At 39.7% G+C, this 16,086-nt stretch overlaps 1 protein-coding gene across 1 annotated transcript; it reads right to left on the bottom strand.

Moving 5' to 3' along the window:
• Positions 1 to 1,123: 1,123 nt before the first annotated feature.
• Positions 1,124 to 1,991, bottom strand: LOC133237489 (translationally-controlled tumor protein). Its single transcript, XM_061399574.1, has one exon. The coding sequence runs from the start codon at positions 1,873 to 1,875 to the stop codon at positions 1,357 to 1,359; it is 519 nt and encodes a 172-aa protein (XP_061255558.1). The 5' UTR covers positions 1,876 to 1,991; the 3' UTR covers positions 1,124 to 1,356.
• Between the last annotated feature and the right edge of the window lie 14,095 nt (positions 1,992 to 16,086).

Raw genomic sequence — 16,086 nt, 5'->3', positions numbered from 1 at the left:
GGTGCTTGTTATGATCCGTTCACTGATTGCTAAAATGTTGATCATCTCTCTTGCCATCTCATTTGACCACTTCCAATTTACTTGGATTCATGGATTTAACATTCCAGGTTTCTATATAATTTTGTTATTTAGAACATCTTTCTTTACTTTCACCTCCAGACACCTCTACAACTGTGTGTTGTTTCCACTTTGACTCAGCATCTTCATTCCTTTTGGAGCTATTTCTGTGTGATTCTCCATCAGCATATTGGATACCTACTAACCTGAGGAGTTTCTCTTTCAGTATCCTATCATTTTCCCTTTTCATACTGTTCATGGGGCTCTCAAGGCAAGAATGCTGAAGTGGTTTGCCATCCCCTTCTTCAATGAACCACTGAATTTTTGTCAGAATTCTCCAGCATGACCCATTCATTTGGGTGGCCCTGCATGGCACAGCTCATAGTCCCATTGAGTTAGATAAGGTTGTGATCCATGTGATCAGTTTGGTTACTTTTCTGTGATTGTGGTTTTCATTCTGTCTGCCCTCTGATGGATGAGGATAAGAGGCTTTGGAAGCTTCCTGATAGCAGGGACTGGCTGTGGGGAAAACTGGATCTTGCCCTGGTGGGCAAGTCCATCCTCAGTAAATGTTTAATCCAATTTTCTGCCAATTGGTGGGTCTGTGTCACCTCCCTGTGATTTGGCCTGTGTGGTTGGGAAAATGGCAGTAATGGTTATCTCCTTCAAAAGGATTTATGCCAGCACATTGCAGCTCCCAGGACTGTTGTAGTCAGTCCCCTTGACTTCATGACAGGCCATTGTTGATGCATGCCTTCACTGGAGATTTCTGGGCTGCTGCTGCTACTACTAAGTCGCTTCAGTTGTGTCTGACTCTGTGCGACCCAAAGGCGGCAGTCCATCATGCTCCCCCGTCCCTGGGATTCTCCAGGCAAGAACACTTTGGTTGCCATTTCCTTTTCCAATGCGTGAAAGTGAAAAGTGAAAGAGAAGTCGTTCAGTTGTGTCTGACTCTTAGCCACCCCATGGACTGTAGCCTATCAGGCTCCTCTGTCCATAGGATTTTCCAGGCAAGAGTACTGGACATTCACAGGCAAATCGGGCTCAGTCTCTCATGGGTCACAAATTTCTTTTTTTTTTTTTCCAATGAGTTTAAATGCGTTTTATTTTTAGACAACCTACATGACACGTTTTCTCAAAAACAATGCCTCCGCTCCAAATAAATCAACGTTCAAAACAAATGAAGAGCTCGAGATGACATCAGTCCCATCTGTCTAAGTCCTGGTGTTGTGTGGATGAAAAGCAGTGGCCAGCCAGTTATGACGACAGGTGATTGATCCAAAGTAACTGCCAACTTTGTTAACATTTTTCCATCTCTAAACCATCCTTAAAGAAAATCATATATGGGGTTACACCATCCTCACGGTAGTCCAGCAGAGCAACCATGCCATCTGGATTCATGTTTTCACCAATAAAGAACTGATAGTTTTTGAAATTAGCAAGGATGTGCTTGATTTGTTCTGCAGCCCCTGTCATAAAAGGTTTTACTCTTTCTGGTCTCTGTTCTTCAAGTTTCCCTTTGATTGACTTCATGTAATCTTTGATGTACTTCTTGTAGGCTTCTTTTGTGAAGCTGGTTTCCTGCAAGTGATGGTTCATGACAATATCGACACCAGTGATTACTGTGCTTTCGGTACCTTCGCCCTCGGGGCCTTCAGCGGAGGCATTTCCACCAATGAGCGAGTCATCGATGTTACCCTCTGTCCTACTGACCATCTTCCCCTCCACCTCCAGACACAGCCCGTCCGCGACCTCCCGGATCTTGTAGATGTCGGAGAACATCTCGTCATGGCTAATGAGGTCCCGGTAGATGATCATGATGGCGACTGGAGGGAGGCGACAGCGGCGCTGGCTTAGCAGGAGCCCGGAGCTCAGGGCGAGCGCAGTGCGGCCAGAGCGGCGCTCGGGGGGAGGGGGGAGCGGGCGGAAAAGCTCATGGGTCACAAATTTCTTAAATACCTGTATTATTTTCTCTTAATGACACAGCATGAAAGCAGAATCTACCACCCTAAAATATTTCTCTGGAGTACTGGTTGTTTTAAACTGGCTATTTTCAGATAAGTAGCATACATGGAAAGGATCTGAAAACTAAATAAGAATTGCCAGTTTGTGAGAAACAAATTTCTAAGAGTGTCTTTCTGTGTGTACCTGAAAGAGGGTGGCCATATATCTAGAGACTCTTATCAGTAGAGAAAGCAAAGGCTTAAATCTACATCTTAATCACTCTCATTTACTGTGTTTTTCCTCTAACCACAATGGCATGAAACTAGAAATCAACCACAGAAAGAAGATGAAAAAAAAAAAAAAAAAACTTACATGGAGAATTAAAACAAAACAAAACAAAAAAATCCTACTAAAAAAGAAAGAAAAATAAAGACAAAGGGTCAGTGATGAAAATGAAAACTAAGTTGAAAAATACCTTGATACAAATGATAGTGAAAATCTATGAGATTAAAATATAAAAGTCCCGAAGAAAAAGTTCATAGTGATACAGATCTTCCTAAAATAAATAAACTTACCTGAAAACTCAAAGAATTAGAAAAAGAAATACAAAGACTAAAGTCAGCAAAATTAAGAAAGTAATAAAGATCAGAAAGAAATAAATAAAATAGAGATTAGAAAATAGAAAAAAAAATAAAGCTGAGACTTTTTTTTTTTTTTTTGAAAGGGTAAAAAAAAAATAAGCGAAACTCTGGTCAGGGTCATCAAGAAGAAAAGAGAGGACAAAAATAAGCAAATAAGAAATGAAAGAGGAGAAATAGCAACTGAAACTACAGAAATACAGAACAAACAAAAACCTAAAAGAATACTATAAACAATTGTAAGTTAACTAATTGGACAACCTATAAAAAAATTTTCTGAAACATACTATCTACAAACGCTGAATCAAGAAAGAATAGATAGTTCAAACAGACCAATTACTAGGCATGAAATAAAATGTGTAATAAACATCAGACCAGTTTAGTTCAGTTGCTCAGTCGTGTCCAACTCTTTGCGACCCTATGAATCGCAGCACACCAGGACTCCCTGTCCATTGCCAACTCCTGGAGTTCGCTCAAACTCACGTCCATCGAGTCAGTAATGCCATCCAGCCATCTCATCCTCTGTCGTCCCCTTCTCCTCCTGCCCCCAATCCCTCCCACCATCAGGGTCTTTTCCAATGAGTCAACTCTTCGCGTGAGGTGGCCAAAGTACTGGAGTTTCAGCTTTAGCATCATTCCTTCCAAAGAAATCCCAGGGCTGATCTCCTTCAGAATGGACTGGTTGGATCTCCTTGCAGTCCAAGGGACTCTCAAGACTCTTCTCCAACACCACAGTTCAAAAGCCTCAATTCTTCGGCACTCAACCTTCTTCACAGTCCAACTCTCACATCCATACATGACCACAGGAAAAACCATAGCCTTGACTAGATGGACCTTTGTTGGCAAAGTACTGTCTCTGCTTTTCAATATGCTATCTAGGTTGGTCATAACTTTCCTTCTAAGGAGTAAGCGTATTTTAATTTCATGGCTGCAGTCACCATCTGCAGTGATTTTGGAGCCCCAAAAAAACAAAGTCTGACACTGTTTCCACTGTTTCCCCATCTATTTCCCATCAAGTGATGGGACCAGATGCCATGATCTTCGTTTTCTGAATGTTGAGCTTTAAGCCAACTTTTTCACTCTCCAGTTTCACTTTCATTAAGAGGCTTTTTAGTTCCTCTTCACTTTCTTCCATAAGGGTGGTATAATAAACATAACTTCCTGCAAACAAAAATTCGGGACAACATGGATTCACAGCAGAATTCTACCAAACAAATTGATACAATGAAGAACGTATATCAATTCTTCTTAAATTTTTCCGAAAGATTGAAAAGGAGGTAACACTTCTAAGTCATTCTACAGGGTGGAATCCCCACCTGACTGGGAAAAACATGCAGTGGAGCAAGGAGGGGAGAAGTAGAGGCCAGCCTGGACCAGTGCACTTTCGGGATGGGGGAAGGGAGGGCAATGGTTCATGTGTCTGGAGAGGCACGCTTGCATCCAGTGTGTCTGTGGGGAAGATGAGGGATCCTCCAGTGTCAAAGGACTGGAAAATCGAACTTCACATCCCCTTCCCACCCACTCAGGCCTGGGGAGCCTCTGAGGTCTCTGGACCTAATACTATACACCTTGAGGATGGATGCACTCCCAAAGCCCTCTCTGAACTGGGCTGGATCCAGGACCCAACCTTCATGTACATGTGTGTGCATGCTCAGTCACTCAGTCATGTCCAACTCTTTGCAACCCCATGAACTCTAATCCTTCAGGCTCCTCTGTCCATAGAATTTTCCAGGCAAGAATACTGGAATAGATTACCATTTTCTACTTCTAGGTATCTTTCTGACCCAGGAATCCAACCCAGGTCTCTTGTGTTTCCTGCATTGACAGGTGGATTCTTTACCACTGTGCCACCTAAGAATCCCATTGTGGCCCTTTCCCACACTGATGGCCCTTTCCCACACTGAACATAGATCCTGATCCTTCCAAAACCTCACCTCTGCCTACACTACAACCTAAGCCCTGACAAACCTAAACATCAGTGCTAAGGTCTTTGGCATTTTCTTTCTTTCTTTTTTCTGGTTGCTGTTGTTGCTGTTTTTTGTTTTAGGGCTTGGTTTTACCCTCCAGTTGTTGGTTTATATAAGTTTCATCTTTTTAAATATGTTATTTGTTTTCTAAATTTATTTTAAATTTAATTTTCTAAATTTATTTTTTATTCTTTGTTATTGTCTACTCCCTTTTATTTCCTTCCATTTTTTGGATTTTTTTTTTCTTTTCTGTTTTATGTTTCATTGGAGTTTGCTTTACCCTCCATTGCTTTTTTTCATAAGTATTCTTATTTTTTGCAATATGTTTGTTGGTTTTGAAATTTATTTTATATTTTATACTTTGCTATTGATCAAATTCAGATTTAAACTGAAGAAAGTAGGGAAAACCACAAGACCATTCAGGTATGACCTAAATCAAATTCCTTTATGAATATACAGTAAAAGTGAGAAATAGATTTAAGGGCCTAGATCTGATAGATAGAGTGCCTGAGGAACTATGGAATGAGGTTCCTGCCATTGTACAGGAGAGAGGGATCAAGACCATTCCCATAGAAAAGAAATGCAAAAAGCAAAATGGCTGTCTGGGGAGGCCTTACAAATAGCTGTGAAAAGAAGAGAAGTGAAAAGCAAAGGAGAAAAGGAAAGATATAAACATCTGAATGCAGAGTTCCAAAGAATAGCAAGAAGAGATAAGAAAGCCTTCTTCAGAGATCAATGCAAAGAAATAGAGGAAAACAGCAGAATGGGAAAGACTAGAGATCTCTTCAAGAAAATCAGAGATACCAAAGGAACATTTCATGCAAAGATGAGGTCGATAAAGGACAGAAATGGTATGGACCTAACAGAAGCAGAAGATATTAAGAAGAGATGGCAAGAATAGACAGAACTGTACAAAAAAGATCTTTATGACCCAGATATTCACGATGGTGTGATCACTCACCTAGAGCCAGACATCCTAGAATGTGAAGTCAAGTGGGCCTTAGAAAGCATCACTATGAACAAAGCTAGTGGAGGTGATGGAATTCCAGTTGAGCTATTCCAAATCCTGAAAGATGATGCTGTGAAAGTGCTGCACTCAATATGTCAGCAAATTTGGAAAACTCAGCACTGGCCACAGGACTGGAAAAGGTCAGTTTCTATTCCAATCCCAAAGAAGGGCAATGCCAAAGAATGCTCAAACTACTGCACAATTGTGCTCATCTCACATGCTAGTAAAGTAATGCTCAAAATTCTCCAAGCCAGGCTTCAGCAATTTGTGAACCCTGAACTTCCTGATGTTCAAGCTGGTTTTAGAAAAGGCAGAGGAACCAGAGACCAAATTGCCAACATCCGCTGGATCATAGAAAAAGCAAGAGAGTTCCAGAAAAACATCTATTTCTGCTTTATTGACTATGCCAAAGCCTTTGACTGTGTGGATCACAATCAACTGTGGAAAATTCTTCAAGAGATGGGAATACCAGACCACCTGATCTGCCTCTTGAGAAATTTGTATGCAGGTCAGGAAGCAACAGTTAGAACTGGACATGGAACAACAGACTGGTTCCAAATAGGAAAAGGAGTACGTCAAGGCTGTATATTGTCACCCTGTTTATTTAACTTCTATGCAGAGTACATCATGAGAAACGCTCGACTGGAAGAAGCACAAGCTGGAATCAAGATTGCCGGGAGAAATCTCAATAACCTCAGATATGCAGATGACACCACCCTTATGGCAGAAAGTGAAGAGGAACTCAAAAGCCTCTTGATGAAAGTGAAAGTGGAGAGTGAAAAAGTTGGCTTAAAGCTCAACATTCAGAAAACGAAGATCATGGCATCCGGTCCCATCACTTCATAGGAAATAGATGGGGAAACAGTGGAAACAGTGTCAGACTTTATTTTTCTGGGCTCCAAAATCACTACAGATGGTGACTGCAGCCATGAAATTAAAAGACGCTTACTCCTTGGAAGGAAAATTATGACCAACCTAGATAGCATATTCAAAAGCAGAGACATTACTTTGCCAACAAATGTTCGTCTAGTCAAGGCTATGGTTTTTCCTGTAGTCACGTATGGATGTGAGAGTTGGACTGTGAAGAAGGCTGAGCGCTGAAGAATTGAGGCTTTTGAACTGTGGTGTTGGAGAAGAGTCTTGAGAGTCCCTTGGACTGCAAGGAGATCCAACCAATCCATTCTGAAGGAGATCAGCCCTGGGATTTCTTTGGAGGAAATGATGCTAAAGCTGAAACTCCAGTATTTTGGCCACCTCATGCGAAGTGTTGACTCATTGGAAAATACTCTGATGGTGGGAGGGATTGGGGGCAGGAGGAGAAGGGGACGACAGAGGATGAGATGGCTGGATGGCATCACTGACTCAATGGACGTGAGCCTGTGTGAACTCCAGGAGTTGGTGATGGACCGGGAGGCCTGGCGTGCTGCGATTCATGGGGTCGCAAAGAGTCAGACATGACTGAGCAACTGATCTGATCTGATTGATCTAAACCTTTTTTTTGTTGTTGTTGTTCTTTTTTTTTGTTGCATCCCATGGGTTTTGAGATTTCAGTTCATTGGCTGCATATCAGGACTGAGTTCCTGTGGTGGGAGTGCTGGATTTGAACTCCTGGACTAAGAGAGAAACTCAAGCCCAAAGGAATACTAATCACAATGTGGTATACCAGAGGTCCACCTTGCAACACAATACCCAGCTCTCCCCAACTGCCTGCAAACTCCATTGCTCTAAACTTCGGGCCAAACTATTAGTAAGACAGGAATACAGTCCACCCATCAGGACAAAAAAGAAAAGAAAATGAGATGAAAAAAATATATATGTTACAGATGAAAGAACAATAAATAAATAAACTCTACAAGACTGAATAAATGAAGAGGAAATTGTAACCTATCTGAAAAAGAGTTTAGAGTAATGATAGTTAAGATGATCAAAAATCTTAAAAATAGAATTTAGAAAATGTGAGAAACATTTAACAAGGATCTAGAAGAACTAAATAATAAACAGAGTGATGCATGCAGTAACAGAAATTTTAAAATACTGTAAGAAGGCAATAGCAGAATAATTGAGGCAGAAAAATGAATAAGTGAGCTGGAAGATAGAATGATGAAAATAACTCCCAAAGAGCAGAATAAAGAAAGTAGACTGAAAAAAAAATTGAGGATAATCTCAGAGATCATTGAGACAATATTTAATCTATCAATAATCAATATAGGGGTCCCAGAAGAAGAAGAAAAAGAGAAAGTATCTGAGAAAATATTTGAAGAGATTACAGTCAAAAACTTCATTAACATGGGAAAGGAAATAGCCACCCATGTACAGGAAACACATAGATTCCCATACAGAATAAACCCTTGAAGAAAGACACCAAGACAGATATTAATCAGACTAACAGAAATTAAATACCGAGAAAAAATATTAAAAGCAGCAAGGGAAAAACAAAAATAACATAAAAGGGAACCCTGATTAGGCTATCAGCTGCTTTTCAACAGAAATTCTGTAGTTCATAAGGGAATGACAGTCTATATTTAAAGGAATGAAAGGGGAAAACATACAACCAAGACTACTCTACCAGTAAGGATCTCATTCAGATTGGACAGAAATGCAAAACCTAAGAGAATTCAATACCACCAAATCAGCCTTACAAAAAATACGAAAGGAACTTCTCTAGGCAGAAAGCACAAGAGAAGAAAAAGACCAACGAACACAAACCCAAAACACTTAAGAAAATTCCAATAGGAACACACATTGATAATTACCTTAAATGCAAATGGATTGAATGCTCCAACCAAAAGATACAGAGTGACTGAAAGGATACAAAAGCAAGACCTGACACATACAGACAAAGTGAGGAGATGGAAAAATTATTTCATGCAAATGGAAATCAAAAGGAAGCTGGAGTAGCAAAACTCATATTAGATGGAATAAGTGAAGTCACTCAGTCGTGTCCAACTCTTTGTGACCCCATGCACTGTACCCTACCAGGCACCTCCGTCCATGGAATTTTCCAAGCAAGAGTACTAGATAGAATAGACTCTAAAATAAAAACTGAAGAGAGATAAGGAAGAACACTACCCAATGATCAAGGGATCAATTCAAGAAGTCATAACAATTATAAGTATTTATGCACCCAACATAGGAGCATACATAAGTTAAATGCTAACAGCAATAAAAGATAAACTGATAGCAATACAATAATAGTCAGTGTCTATATCATCCCACTTACATCAGTGGACAGATCATCCAGGAGGAAAATAAATAAAGAAATGCAACCTTTAAATAATACAGTAGCTAGATATATTTAACTGACATTTATAGGATATTCCACCTGAAAACAGTAGAATCAACTTTGTTCTCACGTGCACATGGAACAGTCTCCAGGTAAGACCACATCTTAGGTTACAAATCAAGCCTTGGAAAATTTATGAAAACTGAAATTGTATCAAACATCTTTTCTGACCATAACACTTTGAGATTAGAAAACAATTACAGGAAAAGAAGCAACTATCAAACACACACACACACACACACACACACACACAAGCACATGGAGCATAAACAATGTGCTGCTAAATAACCAAGTGATCACTTCAGAAGTTAAAGAATAAATTTTTAAAATGCACATAGAAGTAAATTATAATGAAAACACGATGATCCCAAACCTATTGGATACACCAAAAGCGATTCTAAAAGGAAAGTTAACAGCAATTCAATCTAACCTCAACAAGCAAGAAAAAATTAAAATAAAGTCTAATCTTACACCTAAAGCAACTAGAGAAAGGAAAACAAAGAAAATTCAAACTCAGAGGAAAATAAATCATGAAGATCACAGCAGAAATAAATGAAATAGAAACAAAGTTAACAATAGTGAATAACAGTAAAAATAAAAGTTAGTTATTTGATAAACAAAATTGATTAAACTTTAGTCAGATTTCTTAAGAAAACAAGAGAGAAGACTCTAATAAAATTAGAAATGAAAATGGAGAAATCCCAACTGATACTGTAGAAATATGAAGGATCATAAGAGACTACTGCTGCTGCTGCTGCTGCTGCTGCTAACTTGCTTCAGTCATGTCCAACTGTGTGTGATCCCATAGACAGCAGCCTACCAGGCTCCCCCGTCCCTGGGATCCTCCAAGCAAGAACACTGGAGTGGGTTGCCATTTCCTTCTCCAATGCATGGAAGTGAAAAGTGAAAGTGAAGTCTTTCAGTCGTGTCTGACTATTAGCGACCCCATGGACTGCAGCCTACCAGGCTTCTCCGTCTATGGGATTTTCCAGGCAAGAGTACTTGACTGGGGTGCCATTGCCTTCCCCTTAAGAGACTACTACATGCAACTATATGGCAATAAAATGGACATCCTGGAAGAAATGGACAAATTCTTAGAAAGATACAGTGTTCTAAGATAGAATCAGTAAGAATCAGAAAATGTAAACAGACTAATCAGAATAAATAAAATTGAAACTGAAAATAAAAACCTTCCAAAGAACAAAGTCCAGAATCAGATGAACTTCACAGGCAAATTCTATCTAATATTTACAGAAATTCCTATTCTTCTTAAACTCTTCTACAAAACTGCAGAGGGAGGAATGTTCCCAAATTTGATATCCAAGGTGACCATCACCCTGTTACCAAACCTGACAAAGATATCACACACAAAAACAAAATTACAGACTAATACCACTGCTGGGCATAGGAACAATAATCCTGATCAAAATACTAACAAATAGAATCCAATATCCTGTTAAAATGATCATGTAAAATGATAAAGTGATATTTACTGCAGGAATGTAAGGATTCTTCAATCAACCTACCTACTCAGAAAACTATGAAACACTGATGAAAGTAATCAAAGAGGAGAAAAACCCTATGGAGAAATATATCATGTTTTGGAGTGGAAGAGTCAATATAATGAAAATTAATATACTACCCAAAGCAATCTACAGATTCAGTGCAATTCGTGTCAAATTACCAATGACACTCTATACAGGATTAGAATAAAAATTTGACAATTTGTGTGTGTGTGTGTGTGTGTGTGTGTTAGTCACTCAGTCATACCCAACTATTTGTGACCCGATGGACTGTAGCCCACCAGGCTCCGCTGTCCATGGGGTTTTCCAGGAAAAGATGCTGGAGTGGTTTGCCATTTCCTTCTTCAGGGGATCTTCCTGACCCAGGGATTGAACCTGGGTCTCCTGCACTGCAGGCAGATTCTTTACCAACTGAGCTACTAGGGAAGCCCACAATTTGTATGGAAACACAAAATACTCAGAAATAGCAATGGAATTTTGAGGGGGAAAAAATGAAAAGGGAGGAATCATCGTCCCCAACTTTAAACCATACTACAAAGCTACAGTAATCAAAACAGTATGGCACTGGCACAGAAACAGAAATCTAGACCAGGATAGAAAGTCTAGAAATTAACCCATGTACCTGTGGTCACCTAATCTATAACAAATAAGGCAAAAATATACAATGGAGAAAAGATTCTCTTCTATAAGTGGTGCTGGGAAATCTCAACAGCTACATGTAAAAGGATGAAATTAAAATACTGCCCAATACCATACACAAAAATAAACTCAAAATAGTTAAAGACATAAATGTAAAGTCAGAAACTATAAAACTTTTACAGGAAAAACACTTTGACATCAGCCATAGCAAGATCTTTTTTGACCCACCTCCTTGAATATTAAAATAAAAATGGATGAACCTATAATCTGTCATACAGAGTGAAGTTAGAGAAAGAAGAACAAACATCATATATTAACATCAAAATGCCAAGAGAAATATCAGTAACTTCAGATATGCAGATATCACCCTTATGGCAGATAGTGAAGAGGGACTAAAGAGTCTCTTGATACAAGTGAAAGAAGAGAGTGAAAAGACTGGCTTAAAACTCAACATTCAAAAAACTAAGATCATGATATCCAGTCCCATCACTTCATGTCAAATAGATGGGTATATAATGGAAACAGGGACAGGCTTTATTTTTGGGGGATCCAAAATCACTGCAGATGGTGACTGCAACCATGAAATTAAAAGATGCTTGCTCCTTGGAAGTAAAGCTATGGCAAACCTAGACAGTGTATTAAAAAGCAGAGACATTTTGCCAACAAAAATCCATCTAGTCAGAGCTATGATTTTTCCAGTAGTCATGTATGGATGTGAGAGTGGACCATAAAGAAAGCTGAGCACTGAAGATTGATGCTTTGAACTGTGGTGTTAGAGAAGATTCTTGAGAGTCCTTTGGACTGCAAGGAGGTCAAACCAGTCAATCCTAAAAGATGTTAGTCCTGAATATTCATTGGAAGAATTGATGCTGAAGCTGAAGCTCCAATACTTTGGTCACCTGATGTGAAGAACTGACTTATTAGAAAAGACCTTGGTGCTGGAAAAGACTGAAGGCCTAAGGAGAAGGAGACAACAGAGGATTAAATGGTTGGATGACATCACCAACTCAATGGACATGAGGTTGAGGAACCTCTGGGAGTTGAGATGGACAGGGAAGACTATTGCGCTTCAGTCATGGGGTTGCAACAAGTTGGACATGACTGAGCAACTGAACTGGGATGAACTGAAAATTCAGTAACAGAGGTGCAGATGTAGAGGTTGGATGTGGACATATGGCGAGAAAGGGAGGGTGGGATGAATTGAGAGTGTAGTGTTGACATATATACACTACCATGTGTAAAATAGTTAGTGTGAAGCTGCTCTAGAACACAGGGATCTCAGCATGGTGCTCTGTGTTGACCTAGAAGGTGAAATAGAGGAATGGGAAGGAAGCACAAGAGGAAGAAATATATGTGTACCTGTGGCTGATTCTGGGCTTCCCTGGTGGCTCAGAAGTTAAAGTATCTGTCTGCAATGTGGGAGACCTGGGTTCGATCCCTGGGTCAGGAAGATTCCCTTGGAGAAGGAAATAGCAACCCACTCCAGTGTTCTTGCCTGGAGAATCCCATGGACGAAGGAGCCTGGTGGGTACAGTCCACGGGGTCACAAAGAGTCAGAAACGACTGAGCGACTTCACTTTATGGCTGATTCACATTGTTATATAGCAGAAATTAACACAATCTTGTAAATGAATACTACTCCATTAAAAAAAAGTAAAAAAGACCAAAGACTTCGGTGTAGTATGGGGAAAGGAGAGGGAAGGAGTTTGGGTAAAGGAAAAACAAAATAAAGATTTTTGCACTAAGCCATTCATTTCCTCTTCCATGTTTTGTCTTCTTCCCATTCCAAATCATCTTTACTTATAAAGGTCAGGTCACTTAAGTTTAAAAAATGTCGTTCTATAAAGCCAGAATTAGCCTGATATCAAAAAAGACATTACCAAAAAATAATAAAATTACAGACTAATATGGGCTTCCCAATATGAAAAAGTAGGAAGTCAAGAAACACCTGGAGAAACAGGCAAATTGGAGTAACAGGGAAATTTGGCCTTGGAATACAGAATGAAGCAAGGCAAAGGCTAATAGAGTTTGGCCAACAGAACACACTGGTCATAGCAAACACCCTCTTCCAAAAACACAAGAGGAGACTCTACACATGGACATCACCAGATGCTCAACACTGAAATCAGATTGATTATATTCTTTGCAGCCAAACATGGAGAAGCTCTATACAGTCAGCAAAAACAAGACCGGCAGCTGACTGTGGCTCAGATCATGAACTCCTTATTGCCAAATTCAGACTTAAATTAAAAGATTAGGGAAAACCACTAGACCATTCAGGTATGACCTAAATCAAATCCCTTATGAGTATACAGTGGAAATGAGATATAGATTTAAGGGACTAGATCTGATAAATAGAGTGCCTGACGAACTATGGACAGAGGTACATGACATTGTACAGGAGACAGGGATCAAGACCATCCCCATAGAAAAGAAATGCAAAGAAGCAAAATGGCTGTCTGGGGAGGCCTTACAAATAACTGTGAAAGAAAAGAAGCGGAAAGCAAAGGAGAAAAGGAAAGATATAAGCATCTGAATTCAGAGCTCCGAAGAATAGCAAGAAGAGATAAGAAAGCCTTCCTCAGCGATCAATGCAAAGAAATAGAGGAAAAGAACAGAATGGGAAAGACTAGAGATTTCTTCAAGAAAATTAGAGATACCAAGGGAACATTTCATGCAAAGATGGGCTTGATGAAGGACAGAAATGGTATGGACCCAACAGAGGCAGAAGATATTAAGAAGAGGTGGCAAGAATACACAGAAGAACTGTACAAAAAGATCTTCACAACCAAGATAATCACGATGGTGTGATCACTCACTTAGAGCCAGACATCCTGGAATGTGAAGTCAAGTGGGCCTTAGAAAGCATCACTGCAAACAAAGCTAGTGGAGGTGATGGAATTCCAGTTGAGCTATTTCAAATCCTGAAAGATGTTGAGCTGTAGGAGTTGCTTGTATATTTTGAGATTAGTTGTTTGTCGGTTGCTTCATTTGCTATTATTTTCTCCCATTCTGAAGGCTGTCTTTTCACCTTGCTAATAGTTTCCTTTGATGTGCAGAAGCTTTTAAGTTTAACTAGGTCCCATTTGTTTATTTTTGCTTTTAAATGACCCAATCAAAAAATGGGCCAAAGATCTAAATAGACATTTCTCCAAAGAAGACATATAGATGGCTAACAAACACATGAAAAGATGCTCAACATCACTCATTATCAGAGAAATGCAAATCAAAACCACTATGAGGTACCATTTCACACCAGTCAGAATGGCTGCAATCCAAAAGTCTACAAATAATAAATGCTGGAGAGGGTGTGGAGAAAAGGGAACCCTCTTACACTGTTGGTGGGAATGCAAACTAGTACAGCCACTATGGAGAACAGTGTGGAGATTCCTTAAAAAACTGGAAATAGAACTGCCTTATGATCCAGCAATCCCACTGCTGGGCATACACACTGAGGAAACCAGAAGGGAAAGAGACACGTGTACCCCAATGTTCATCGCAGCACTGTTTATAATAGCCAGGACATGGAAGCAACCTAGATGTCCATCAGCAGATGAATGGATAAGAAAGCTGTGGTGCATATACACAATGGAGTATTACTCAGCCATTAAAAAGAATACATTTGAATCAGTTCTAATGAGGTGGATGAAACTGGAGCCTATTATACAGAGTGAAGTAAGCCAGAAGGAAAAACATAAATACAGTATACTAACGCATATATATGGAATTTAGAAAGATGGTAACGATAACCCTGTATACGAGACAGCAAAAGAGACACTGATGTATAGAACAGTCTTATGGACTCTGTGGGAGAGGGAGAGGGTGGGAAGATTTGGGAGAATGGCATTGAAACATGTGAAATGTCATGTATGAAACGAGATGCCAGTCCAGGTTCAGTGCACGATGCTGGATGCTTGGGGCTGGTACGCTGGGACGGACCAGGGGGATGGTATGGGGAGGGGGAGGGAGGAGGGTTCAGAAATTAATAATTAAAAAAAAAAAATCCTGAAAGATGATGCTGTAAAGGTGCTGCACTCAATATGCCAGCAAATTTGGAAAGCTCAGTAGTAACCACAGGACTGGAAAAGGTCAGTTTTCATTCGTATCCCAAAGAAAGGCAATGCCAAAGAATGCTCAAACTACCACACAATTGCACTCATCTAACACGCTAGTAAAGTAATGCTCAAAAATTTCCAAGCCAGGCCTCAGCAATACATCAACCATGAACTTGCAGATGTTCAAGCTGGTTTTAGAAAAGGCAGAGGAACCAGAGATCAAATTGCCAACATCTGTTTGATCATCAAAAAGCAAGAGAGTTCCAGAAAAAACAACTATTTCTGCTTTATTGACTATGCCAAAGCCTTTGACTGTGTGGATCACAATAATCTGTGGAATATTCTTCAAGAGATGGGAATACCAGACCACCTGACCTGCTTCTTGAGAAACCTATATGCAGGTCAGGAAGCAAGAGTTACAATTGGACATTGAACAAGAGACTGGTTCCAAAGAGGAAAAGGAGTACGTCAAGGCTGTATATTGTCACAATGCTTATTTAACTTTTATTCAGAGTACATTATGAGAAATGCTGGACTGGAAGAAGCACAAGCTGTAATCAAGATTGCCGGGAGAAATCTCAATAACCTCAGATATACAGACGACACCACACTTATGGCGGAAAATGAAGAGGAAATAAAAAACCTCTTGATGAAAGTGGAAGAGGAGAGTGAAAAAGTTGGTTTAAAGCTCAACATTCAGAAAACTAAGATCATGGGATCTGGTCCCATCACTTCATGGGAAATAGATGGGGAAACAGTGGAAACAGTGTCAGACTTTATTTTTCTGGGCTCCAAAATCACTGCAGATAGTGCCTGCAGCCATGACATTAAAAGACGCTTACTTCTTGGAAGGAAAGTTATGACCAACCTAGATAGCATATTGAAAAGCAGAGACATTACTTTGCCAACAAAGGTTCGTCTAGTCAAGGCTATGGTGTTTACAGTGGTCATGTATGGATGTGAGAGTTGGA

Source organism: Bos javanicus, chromosome 24 (genome assembly GCF_032452875.1).
Source record: "Bos javanicus breed banteng chromosome 24, ARS-OSU_banteng_1.0, whole genome shotgun sequence".
NCBI lineage: Eukaryota > Metazoa > Chordata > Mammalia > Artiodactyla > Bovidae > Bos > Bos javanicus.
This window is presented reverse-complemented; position numbering and strand designations above follow the sequence as displayed.